Source organism: Alternaria hordeiaustralica (assembly GCF_023758085.1).
Source record: "Alternaria hordeiaustralica strain BMP 2776 chromosome Unknown scaffold_14, whole genome shotgun sequence".
In the NCBI taxonomy this organism is placed as follows: domain Eukaryota; kingdom Fungi; phylum Ascomycota; class Dothideomycetes; order Pleosporales; family Pleosporaceae; genus Alternaria; species Alternaria hordeiaustralica.
Window position 1 is genome coordinate 230,787 of NW_026056786.1, and position 12,419 is coordinate 243,205.

The 12,419-nt window shown below is 53.8% G+C and overlaps 6 protein-coding genes across 6 annotated transcripts; 5 read left to right on the plus strand and 1 right to left on the minus strand.

Annotated features, from left to right (window-relative positions):
• Window positions 1-310: 310 nt before the first annotated feature.
• On the plus strand, window positions 311-1,837 carry J4E84_006908 (uncharacterized protein; the record flags this gene model as incomplete). The annotated part of the gene is made up of 1 exon (XM_049389495.1): window positions 311-1,837. One exon carries the CDS (start codon window positions 311-313, stop codon window positions 1,835-1,837), a length of 1,527 nt encoding a protein of 508 aa, XP_049242688.1.
• Window positions 1,838-2,818: 981 nt separating this feature from the next.
• Window positions 2,819-4,203, plus strand: J4E84_006909 (uncharacterized protein; the record flags this gene model as incomplete). Its single annotated transcript, XM_049389496.1, has 2 exons — window positions 2,819-2,822; window positions 2,870-4,203. 2 exons carry the CDS (start codon window positions 2,819-2,821, stop codon window positions 4,201-4,203), a joined length of 1,338 nt encoding a protein of 445 aa, XP_049242689.1.
• Window positions 4,204-5,055: 852 nt separating this feature from the next.
• J4E84_006910 (uncharacterized protein) lies at window positions 5,056-7,397 on the plus strand (the record flags this gene model as incomplete). Its single annotated transcript, XM_049389497.1, has 2 exons — window positions 5,056-5,062; window positions 5,137-7,397. 2 exons carry the CDS (start codon window positions 5,056-5,058, stop codon window positions 7,395-7,397), a joined length of 2,268 nt encoding a protein of 755 aa, XP_049242690.1.
• A 438-nt stretch (window positions 7,398-7,835) lies between these two features.
• Window positions 7,836-9,042, plus strand: J4E84_006911 (uncharacterized protein; the record flags this gene model as incomplete). Its single annotated transcript, XM_049389498.1, has 2 exons — window positions 7,836-7,843; window positions 8,052-9,042. The coding sequence occupies 2 exons, from the start codon at window positions 7,836-7,838 to the stop codon at window positions 9,040-9,042; spliced, it is 999 nt and encodes a 332-aa protein (XP_049242691.1).
• A 182-nt stretch (window positions 9,043-9,224) lies between these two features.
• Window positions 9,225-10,064, minus strand: J4E84_006912 (uncharacterized protein; the record flags this gene model as incomplete). Its single annotated transcript, XM_049389499.1, has 1 exon — window positions 9,225-10,064. One exon carries the CDS (start codon window positions 10,062-10,064, stop codon window positions 9,225-9,227), a length of 840 nt encoding a protein of 279 aa, XP_049242692.1.
• Window positions 10,065-11,130: 1,066 nt separating this feature from the next.
• On the plus strand, window positions 11,131-12,275 carry J4E84_006913 (uncharacterized protein; the record flags this gene model as incomplete). Its single annotated transcript, XM_049389500.1, has 2 exons — window positions 11,131-11,370; window positions 11,430-12,275. The coding sequence occupies 2 exons, from the start codon at window positions 11,131-11,133 to the stop codon at window positions 12,273-12,275; spliced, it is 1,086 nt and encodes a 361-aa protein (XP_049242693.1).
• Between the last annotated feature and the right edge of the window lie 144 nt (window positions 12,276-12,419).

A 12,419-nucleotide genomic window follows, 5' to 3' on the forward strand; every position in this document is an offset into this window, starting at 1 on the left:
TGGCGCGCGCTCAGGACTGCAACGCGTGATATCTGCGCAGCTGACTTCGCACCTGTACCCCGCAAACATAGTCGACATCGCGCCGTAAGTTTAGAAATACTGAACTCCCGTACGCAGTAACAGCGCAGCGCCGTTGGAGTCGTCTCATCTGTCCAACCCGGCATTTGAAGCGCATCGACTAACGATTATTCTGAAGTCCTTTTCCACCTCTTGCCACGGCTTTTCTCAATCCAGCGCATACTCCTACGCTCCCAATACATATCTTACACGCATCCGATCGAACTTCACGAGAGGACAGAGACGGAAGAAGATGCCGCCCCACCTGGTCGGTAGCCTGGCCCGCGAGATTCCCAGCGCGGAGGAGGTGCCAACACCCCAGACCAAGGCCAAGGTCAAGGTGCCCGCCAGCAGCCCGCCGGAATACCTTTCGTATACAGAATCCCTCCCCGTTGACGAAGACAGCGATGGCGAATTGTCGGACGACCCTGCGCCCTACGCCGGCCGAGAGCTAGTCAACAAGGAGCTCACACCGAAAGAGACGTTCACGCCCCACGACACTGATCCCACCAAGATCGAGGCGACATTCAAGATCCAAATGCCCGACGGCAAGAGCTGGTTCACCCAGAAGAACATAATCCCGGAGAAGCGCGAATCCGCCGACCGGGACTTGTACGAAGCCGATGACTGCATCTTCTTCCCTGACCTCGAGAGCTGCAAGGTTCCCAAGAAGGACAAGGAGAAGAAGAACAACCCTGTGGTAGAGTGGAACAAGGTTAGCGAGAACCGTTGGGAGCGGACCTTCAAAGGCATCAATGAGGTCTTCACCCCAAGCATCGCCCTCCGCCGCTTCAACGCCCGTACCCGCGCATATGAACACGTCCACGTTGGCCAGTCGAAACTCGCCAACATTGATCCAAACGACAAGAAATGGAAAGACGCATACAACAAGTGGATCGACCAGATCTCGCGCCGGTCCAACGCCGCCTACGAGAAGAAGAAGAACCGTGACCACTGGACCGTCCCAGAGATTTGCGCCATGTACACTGGCATCAACGACTTCGTCCACACCAAGGGTTTTGACGCGTACGACACCATTACCACCACTGACTTGTCCAAGATTGTTGAAGCCATCAACAAGGCTGGTGGTAAGAACCGTGGTCTGGACGCTCTCCGAGGACAGATCACGTCTGCTCATGAGACGAAGAACAAGACGATGGCGTATCTTCGTGAGCACGCCCGAGACTTTCGACTTCTGGTTGAAGCCGGTGGTGTAGTGGGCGATGAGGAGCGGTACCCTAAACACATGATCCCTCTGTCAGAGTTTCCAGTTGAGAAGCGCGCCAATCACCGAAAAGGCACCGGTAAGCCCAAGACATACAAGCCCAAGTTCCGATCTGTGAACACACAGACTGGCGACGACAAAGTGGTCCACGAAGAATACGACGGTGCCGGCATTACGTCGACTGCAAAGAAGATCTCCAAGAAACGCAAGCGCGATGCACTGGCATCCGACAGCGACGGAGTCGAAGATCAGACTGAGCTTCTTGGTGAGGAGAGTGACGAAGAGGAGGTCGAGCATGGCTACGGAAGCGAGGCAGGCGATACCTCAGACGAGGAGGAGGAAAACGGTAGTGAGATCGAGCACATGAAGGAGGCAGGGGATTTGGAGGAGACCGCAGACGTGAAGGCCGAGGACATGGAGGTCGAGGACAAGAAGCCCGAGGTCGCAAAGGCAGCGGATGTAGTGGCCGACGCCTTTCCACCAGCCAAGAAGCCGCGTGTGACTGACCACGCTGTTGAGCTCGCCCGCCAGATGCTCGAGGACGATTCTGATTAGTCGCTGACCGATATGCCTGGCACGGTCGAGATCAAGATGACGGCCTGAGGTTGGTGTAGCGAAAGCGCGGTAAAAGTTCGATGCGGGCGTTGAAGCTAGAGGAAGGCACAAACGACGCTGTCATATATTGAATAAACGCACAGCAACAAAGCGGCTTCACCACTAGCGACTGTTGGGAACGAACGTACGCATGGATAGCATATGTAGGCGTATAATGGATGAGAGCAAAACCCCGCGTGACTCCTGTTCATTAATATGCATGTCGCTAGAGTGAAACTTTGCTTCCGATGGTAAAAGACACAAGAGTTTGCGAATGACTGTATCGAGAGCCAGGTGAGGTAGAGGGAGAGTGGTAAAGAGTCAGGATTGACGAGAAGAACGCCTGTGACGATGGTATGGCCGCGCGTCACAGCATGGAAGGCGCAAACAGTCGCATTGCACCACGAACATAATCAAGCCGGGGTTTGCAGTGCTAGATAGCATGTCGCAACTGAGTTCCTCAGGGGTAATCAACACAGTAGATGGTATGGATGGAGATGATGTATTTATGGCATGCGAAGGGGTAGTTGAGGATGAAAGGAGGTGCGAGTAAGATACGGCAGGCGCGACGAACCTGCCCCGCAGCATCGCCCACAAAAGCACACTAACCGCAGAGCCTTCCCCCACCAAAGGAAACTTGACGCGACATCCCGCCTCATTGCAATTTTTGCGTAAATTTCAAGACCTGCGTTCGCAAAAAGAGCAAAAGGCACTCCAGAAAACATGTCAGACACCGAATCAGACACCGCGAGCTCAGTTGGCAGCATCGTCGAAGACGCAAGCGAGCCGGATACGACTACTTTCAAAGATCTATTTTCGGATCGACAATGGACTCGCGTGTCGGATATGGTAGAGCACAACAAGACTAAGAACGGATTCGATCTGCCAGCAACCATCAAAGGACTTGGACCAGGTACGGCTTCCAACATTGAACGCTCATCTATGCGTTCTACGCCTTACCCTTTTCGGATAACCACTGACTGCCTGCACTAGACGCGGACGAGATCACCATCATCAAGCTGATCAACTACCTCCGGTCAGAAGCACAAAAAGGCACAGATCCCAAGAGTATTAAAGTAACTCTAGATGATCTCACAAGCGACAAATACCTACAGCCAGTGTTGGAAGATGACGCCTTACTCTTTGAACTTGGAGATCTAATGCCAGATGACGACAGCAAGGCCATCGACTACGACGAGTATGAAGCGAAGATGCACAAGGACATGCAAGAAGACTTCTCCAAGATCAAGCTCACCAACGATCGTGACCAGGACTACTTCGAGTCGTACAAGGGCAACAGCATTCATCGCGAGATGATTGAGGATCGCGTACGAACAGAAGGGTACCGTGACTTCATCGAGAAGAACGCCGAGGTTTTTGCTGGAAAGACCGTGCTTGACGTCGGGTGCGGTACTGGTATCTTGTCCCTCTTCTGCGCCCGTGCAGGCGCGAAGAAGGTGTTCGCAGTCGACAACTCTGGCATCGCTGTCCGCGCGAAGGAGATCATTGCGAAGAACGGCTACCAAGACCGCATTGAACTGATCCAAGGCCGCGCTGAGGACTTCAATACTCAGCGGTTAATCGGCAAGGAGAAGGTCGACATCATCATCTCGGAATGGATGGGTTACGGTCTCCTCTTCGAAGGCATGTTGGATTCGGTCCTGCGCGCACGGGACATGTACCTCAAGCCTGACGGCATCATGGTACCATCCCACTGCAACATCCGTCTTGCCCCAATCTCAGATGCCGACTGGATAGCAGACAGCACGAGTGAGAAGTTCTGGAAAGACATCTATGGATTCGACTTTTCACCCATGATCCCAGGTGGTCTGCTCAACACACACGAAATCGGTGTCTTTGACGTGCCTGAGAAGGCGCTCTGCGGCACTGCGACAAGTCATCTGCTGGAGATGAAGACTGTGTCCGTGCAGGATCTAAGCTTCAAGGTGCCTCTTCGCATGACACTCGATCGCGACATCACATCTCTTCAGGCCATTGCGATATGGTTCGACACTATCTTTATCCACCCTGGCAGCTCACAGGATGTCAAGACGCTTGACAACGTTGATTGGGGCAAGAACGGTATTCCGGGCTTAGGCTTCTCGACGGGTCCGAGCAACACACCTACACATTGGCATCAGGCAGTACTGCTGCTCGATCCAGAGGTCGCGGAGAAGCAAGCATATAAGAAGGGCACGGTATTGGAGGGAAGCCTGACGTATGCGAAGGAGAAGGGCGATGATCGCGGGATTACGGTGACGGTGGAGTGGAAGGGCAAGGGCGAGCAGGGCGATGTTGAGGGTAAGGTGCAACGAACGATGGCATAGGGGAATAGAGAAGGGCAGTTGTAGATACTAGATACCACTAAAACGCGTCTTCATACCTAGGTAGCTTGGACGCGACACCTCAATCGATGCCGGGCCGACATTTCTGATTTCGCGCTAGTGTTCCGATTCCGAAATGCACGCGGAAGGCTGGCGGCGACCCCCAAGCGTCGACAATGCATCTTGACTACACGCAACATCCCATTTGCTGTGACAGGGCGAATTGTATCCTTCCCCACCCGTTCACGTCGCTTGCAGCAGTAGCTGTGCCGCATCTCTTCTCCACGATTGCCGATGTCTGAGGTGACGACATACCACGTGGATCGTGCGCGTGAGCTTCAACGCTCCAGGAACCCTAGGTGTCGCATCTCGTACCGCGAAGCACCGGAAGCCTAACAGAACCCCACACGTACTACTCTGGACTGGACGCCACTTGATACCCAGAAGGCACCTAATAATGCGCACCCAACGGTAGCAGTGCTCGATAACTTCTATGCGCGACATTCTCCCTGGGCGACCCCAGGCTAAGCTCCAAGCTGTCGCTCATGGCCTGTGGGAAGGCCTGCAGATAATCGTATGACTACACCTTTGCGACGCGCACAAAGACTGACTTGCGCTTCGTGTAGGTCTACATCTCCGGTAACGCGCTGATCATTCTCGATCGACCCAACCACGTCCTCCAAACCATCTACATCGACGAAGAATTCGAGCTCGAGGCAGTCGCGATCGACGAGGGCACCGGCAAGCTCGCGGCATGTTCGACGCGACACATATACATATACCGGCCATACGGGCAAGATGAGGGCGCAATCAAGGTGGGCACATAAGGAGGGGCAGCTAGGAATGACTGCTGATATGCGCAGTGGTCGCAACAGGGCAGCACGTCCCTGTCTGACGCCGATGATACGATAACGACCCTTTCATGGGGCATGCCAGACGAATTGCTCGTCGGCAGCGCATCCCTCACCCTCTTCAACACCCACAGCGACATCGAACGGATATGGACAAAGCAGCTAGCGAACCCCGTCAAGTTCGCCCACTTCTCGCCCGATGCCGAGTTGATAGCTTCGACAGGCAGGCACGACCGCCTCCTCAAGATATGGCGACGCACATCCTTCGGCTCGGCGGATCAGAGCTTCGACTACTTCTATCTCCCACACCCCAAGGCCATCACAGGCTTGCATTGGCGGCACCCATACCACAAAGACCAGTCCACGGACAACGTACTATACACAATATGCGCGGACCAGAAGGTGCGAGTCTGGGTACCAGGAGAGCATCACGGCGTAGATGGCATGCACATGTGGGCTGATGTGGACCTCGTCGAGTCCATAATGTCACGCCATGTGCCACTGGAGCAGCAGTCGAAGAAGCGATATGCCTTCTTCATCGACGGCAAGCACTTCACACACGCGACGGAAAGAGCGATGCAACAGGCTTCGGCGGAAGAGAAAGACCACGGCATCGCGCTGCATCACCTGATAGAAGTCGCGAACCGCAACCCGGAGATATGCGTTGTGCTGGATGATAGAGGCAACATGTCCGCTTGGGGTTTTGAGAACGTGGGTGCAAAACAGAAGAAGGTCACCGACGTCTTCAATATTGCGCATGTCGATGGACTTCATCTACACTTCGCGAAGGAACCAAAGCCCATTGAAGACAATGTACAATTCTACGCGTTTATCGGCGACAAACCCGACTCCGAGTTGACCCTGCTATCGCATCACTTTGACGGGCGCATCGAGTGGCTAGAGTCGCGCATCGATTATCTGTTCGACCCTTCGTCACAGCCACAGCGCATTCAGCGCAAGGCTATGTGGACGGGGCACTCGCATGCCATCAAGAAGGTCAATCGCACAGCTAGCGGAAGAGCATTGGTATCGCGGACCACGACAGATGAATGCATTGTATGGCTACAGCGGCAAAGCGATCGGGGCATGCCGTTACATCGACACTGCAGCGTCAAAGTGACGGAGCACATCCATCGTACTGCTCTCTTGCAAGAGGGTAACTTCATTGTCTTCCTACATCATGACGAGATCTCGGTTTGGGACACCCGTGATCATGAAGCCGTTGAGATGACACGGCTCGCGTACAAACTCCAGGGTAAACCTCTGTGTCTGCTAGTGATACCAGAGGTCGAAGTTGGCGGACAGCGCATACACATCGCCACCATCAGTTCCGAGATGAAAGGCATCTGCTGGGAGGTCACACTGCCAAAGCCAGAGCGAGATGCACCTGCGGGTGAGGAACAGCCCGCCATCGCGCAAACTAATGGCTATACCAACGGTCATTCAGAGATCACGCTCAAGGAGTTCTCCACATTCAACCTTGGATCTGGCGACGACCTTGCCTTTGTGCTGCCTGTAGACCCCGCTGGCACAGCACCCGTCATCTCGGGTTTCCTTGACACCTTTGCGCGAGACATAGCCATCTCATACACGAAATCCGGAATCATCAAATCCTGGACTGCGCGTGTCAACATCGAAGATCGAAAACTGGACTGGCTGTTGACTTCAGAGGTCGAGACTGGCGTCAAGAACCCATCACTTGCTAGTGGCACGTCGATACGTAAGGCTGCGTTGGCCGATGCTGATCGAACTACGCTCACTATATGGAACACCCGAAGCGCCCAGTTGGAACATGAAGAAACATTCGAAGGCAGCGGTATCATCCAGGATCTCGACTGGTCTTCTACCCCCGACAACCAGTCCATACTTGCTGTTGGCTTCCCCCACCGTGTGGTCATCTATGCCCAGCTGCGATACGATTACCTGAACGCCGGTCCATCCTGGGTACAGATCAGTGACGTGCGCATTCGCGACATCACGCCACATCCGATAGGCGATTCGGTATGGTTAAGCAGTGGTAATCTGGTCATTGGCGCAGGCAACCAGCTCTTCATTCAAGATGAGCATGTCCAGGTGTCCGAAGGGCTATTCCCTAGCTTACGTACCATCTCACGGAAGACGGCATCTATCGACATATTCGATGCGGTTAGCAGACTCAACGGTCCCCTACCCGCGTACCATCCCCAATTACTTTCACAATGCGTCTTGGCCGGCAAGCTGCTACTGGTGCAGCGTATCCTGATTCGGCTTTACACTACACTCAAGTTTTGGATCGAAGGTGAAGAGCTTGACAGCTCGCTCGGATTCGCACCTGAAGACTTCTCAGAAGCTGAGGTATGTACATGAACAGCTCTATCTAGATGTAACTAACCTTTGCAGACTCAAATGACTGCATCTCGAAAAGAGGTGCATTCATCATACGCCGATTTCTCTGACGACAGCGAGCCTGAAGCAGTCACCGAAGAAGTCGCCTCTAGTCTCAAAGAGCTTCTGACCACTAAGCGGATACCGCTGTTGACCAGTCGCGAACAATTTCGCTTGGCCGACATCATCGAGTGTATCGGCATGGTAGAGAAGCATCGTCGATCCATTGATGATAACGCTGGTCGCTTCTTACTGTTCTTCCGACAGCATGTGCTGAGTGAGACGCACAAGGGACCCATCTCGTGGCGCGAGATCATCTGGGCGTTCCACTCAGGTAGTCAGGATATCCTTGTGGACCTTGTTAGCAGACATTTTAGCCGGAAGATGATGTGGCAGCACGCAAAGGAGTGTGGCGTGTTCATGTGGATGTCCGACATCAACGCATTGGTACGGTACACTCTTCCTTGTCGGTAAAAGTTGCTAACGACATCTACAGCGCGCCCAATTTGAGGTGATCGCTCGGAACGAGTACACGAAGACCGACGAGAAGAACCCCGTCGACTGCGCCCTATACTACATGGCTCTCCGGAAGAAACCAGTCCTAGTCGGTCTTTGGCGGATGGCTACTTGGTCGAGAGAACAGGGTGCAACCCATCGACTACTATCGAACAACTTCAACGAAGACCGCTGGAAAACCGCTGCTCTCAAGAACGCGTACGCATTGATGGGCAGGAGAAGATTCGAGTATGCTGCATCATTCTTCCTACTTGCAGATCATCTACAAGACGCTGTCAGCGTTCTTCATAACCAGCTTGGTGATACGCAGCTCGCCATAGCAGTCGCCCGCGTCTACGGTGGTGACGACTCGCCCATCTTGCTGGACTTCTTGAGAGATAAGATCCTGCCTCAAGCTGCGAGAGAGGGCAATCGATGGCTCGCAACATGGGCATACTGGCTACTGAACAAGAAAGACATGGCCGTTCGCTCGCTGGTCACACCGCTGACAGCTCTACTCGAGACCTCCGACCCGCCCAGTTCAGCCGCTAAATCGTACCTCACCGAAGACCCCGCCTTGGTAGTCCTGTACAAGCAACTCCGCGAGAAATCACTTCAAACATTACGCGGAGCCACAATGATAGGCATGCGCGAAGAGTGGGACTTTGTGCTACATACAGCTGGCCTATACGACCGCATGGGCTGCGACGTCCTCGCCCTCGATCTAGTCAAGACATGGGAGTTCTTACTCCCACCACCACCGACGAAAGCAACGTCCGGTCGTCCACCGCTGAGCCCCTCGATGCCGCGTCAAAGCTATCAATCGCGAGGCCGAAACCAATCTGCGACGGACTTTGACTTTGATCCTAGGAAACTGCTACGTAGGAGGAGTTCACTTGTTATCGCCGATTTACCGGTAAGAGAGCATGCTCATAACGATTTGGCGGAAAGTAAGGGGACGCTGGAGGAAAGTAGGGAGAGTGATGAAGAGGATGGTGAAGAAGAGGGGGAGCAAGAGGAAGAGGATAAGAAGAATGACGAGAAGCCTAAGGAGGAGCCGAAGAAGAAACCGCCACCGACTCAGTTCAATGAGCCGGATGCGAATAGTTTGTTGGATGCTTTCGGGTTTTAGTGAGACTGGTTGGTTGATATGTTGTGGTTCTGGTACGAAGGTTTCGGGATAGTGGCATGGCTAGAAGTTTTGGCCTGTGCTCGGTAGGTATAATAGTGGTTGCATGTATTAAGAAGTTACTAAACGAATGTTCCATGTTATATTGATCTGCATCACCCTGTCTCATTTCTCAAGTGAACAAACTAAACAAAGAACGCAGCAGCAGCAGCACCAAGTCCAGCCAACAGCGGCGCACCCCTAACCATCGGCGCACCAGCCTCCGTCACCTCAGGCACAGCCGCAGTCCCAGAAGCACCTGTCGCGTTCGTAGAAGCACCCGTAGACATGGCACTCGACATCGTTGGTGTAGCCGCAGCAGTAGCTTCCAACTTCTCCGTCCCCGCAGTGATAACAAGATAGTAAGTACCGAACTGCGTCGCCTCGATCTCCACCTCAGAAACGTACGGTTCCTCAGGCGCACCACTCTCACTGCAGTACGCTGGCTGGGAGACGGACGAGACAGCAGAGCCATAGCCATAGCTCAAAGTTTGCCTGATTGTCTCTGTACCTGCAGGTTCGGAGCCGCGCGCAGGATACGTGTGTGTCCGCGTCCAGATCTCCTCAGTTGTCGAGATGTACGCGGGGTTCTCGCAGAGAAGACTAGCGAGGCCCGGGGGGTAAGATACTGTGCATGTGCGGTTCGACCCTGCTTCTTCGGGGGTCGGCCAGGTGCAGTCGAGTGCGTAGGTGTCGTCCTCGTCGTCGTCGCCGAGACCGGCGATGCCAACGTCGACTGTGGTGCCGTAGTATTCGGGACCTATGGTCATGGTCATGGGACCATTGACACCGATACTCAGAGCGTCCAGATCGGTTCCTTCGTCGTATTCGACGGCGACGGTGGTGTGGGTTTCGTTGGCGGCGATGACGGAGCCGATGAAGCCGATGTTGTCTGTTCCGAGGCCGTTGGAGGGCATCCAGAAGGAGGTTGTTACTTGGGCTGATGCGCTGGCTGCGAAGAGCATGGTTGAGAGGAGGGATGCCATTGTGGTGGTGGTGAATTTAGGTGTAGTGGGAGATGATTCGCGATATGCACAACACCAACGTTTTCCCGCGAGGTCTTCACGTTCCTTTAAGCATCGTGGGGTTATAGTAGGGCATCCTCACCGGTTAGCCAAGCCCAGGGCGCAGTATCTTGGCTTGGACGGTTACAGCGGCTATCATCTCACTGAGTTGGCGTTCTGCTCAAGTGACTGGAATGTGGCGGAAAACCTGTGTTGGTTTACCACAAATTGGCGCTGGTGGCCTTGTTTACAACAGAGCCTAAGTACTTAGGTAACTCGGGTCTCGTATGCGGTCCACGATGATTGGCCCTCTTAGCGATGCAGTTGCGGCTGTGCCTGGCTGTCACGGCTGCATGATCCGGGGGCGTGATGGATGGAACTCGGATGGGTAAACGGCATATATCATCCGTTGTAGTGGCAAGGCCAATGGGATTTGTGTCGCCCAGTCGAAGCGAGCGAAGCGTTGCTGCGATGCTTCGGGTCGAGTTCACATGGGACGACCTTTTCACAGCCCCGTATGAGTCTTGGCTCGAAAAGCAAGCGATCTTGGTATTCCACACCGATCAGAGGCCTTATGACAGTTTATTTATTCAGAGTCGCTGAAGCTTGTCCCGGTCACCATTTCGTCGACTTGTGAATGCGCCTCTTTCTATCGCGCCGTAAACATTATCATGATTTGAATCATGCCGCGCAATCGCAACAGCGCACATCTACTAGCGAGCAGTTGGAAAAACAACTTTCGCACGCCACATTGAGCAGTTGACGATATCTAGGTTGAGAAGGAGGTGAGGATGTTCTCGTTATCGTCCGTGAGAAAGATACATCGTGAAACTGAGAAACGCGGTACGGTTTTTGGAACGTCGATGAGTTGCTTTGAGATGGCACCAGGACTGAGTGTCACGTGAGCGCGAAGTGGGTCCGCGTCGTCCGGCCTAAAGGTATAGCCGAGTGCGCGTCATCGCTCCGGATTGGTAATCCATCTCAACACGCGTCGAATGGAGGCGACTTACTGTGTAACGTCGCACTTCAACACCATATACCTACCACGATGCCTTCTCAACGCGACTTAGAAGGCGGTAGCGTGCCAGATGAGCGCGCGCCCTTGCTCTCGCATGATGCCGCGCGTCAGCACACGCCCACACCATCGGAAAGCGACGAAATCATCGACCAACCGGAAAAGGCGGCATCCAAGACCTGGTATTATGTTTGGAGAGGCATTCTTGCCGTTTTCGCGATACTGGTCGTTGCCGTCTTCATCAAAGGCTGGATCGAGGCTGATGACGTCGATGTATGTTCTTCTGCACTGTCGCGTTACATCTAAACTCCAAGAGCTCACAGCATGCGTAGTTCGATCTCAAAGGCGCATTGAAGCGTGCATTAGGTGGGGGTTTGAGTGGTGCTGCGGCGATGATACTGCAAGTGTTGCTGTTGATGCCCATTCGTACGATCATGAACTACCAATATCGCCACGGAACATCAACGACTGTCGCAACCAAGACTCTGTATGCAGACGGTGGTATAGGTCGATACTACCAAGGCATGGGTGCTGCGCTCTTCCAGGGGCCCATCGCTCGATTCGGAGACACAGCCGCTAACGCTGGTATTCTGGCCTTGCTGCAGTCCAACGGCTTCTTGAAGCAGCTTCCATCGCCCATTCAGACTATCTTTGCATCTGCGTGCGCTGCAGCTTTCAGGATGCTACTAACCCCAATCGATACCTTGAAAACTACTTTGCAGGCCCAGGGATCTAGTGGCTGGGGTCTACTCCGGCAGCGCATTAGGACCGACGGCATCGGCTCTCTGTGGTGGGGTGCTTTTGCGACCGCAGCAGCGACCTTCGTTGGACACTACCCCTGGTTCGCCGTATACAACTTCCTCTCTGAAACCATTACAGAGCCATCGAGACAGCAGATCGGATGGTGGTTGCTACGGGCGGCTTTCATCGGTTTCTGCGCTTCGGTCGCTTCGGACACGATATCGAATTCGTTACGCGTTGTCAAGACCTATCGACAGGTCAACGACACAAGGATATCCTACACCGAGGCTGCCAAGCAGGTTATCCGTCAAGACGGTAGACTGGGTCTATTTGGACGCGGACTGAAGACGAGAATCATCGCGAACGGTCTGCAGGGCATTCTGTTTTCGATCCTGTGGAAGCTGTTCCTGAAGATCTGGGAAGACAAGACGGGTTGAGCGCGACTGCGATTTGGTCGACATATCTGAGGCAAATGAATTTTGGGTTGACTACTGCAATGTGCGACTCATACGTACAACGAGACCTCTTCTTCGACGTGCAACACCATCGCTAACATACGCACTGGGGCCAAAGGTACCGGC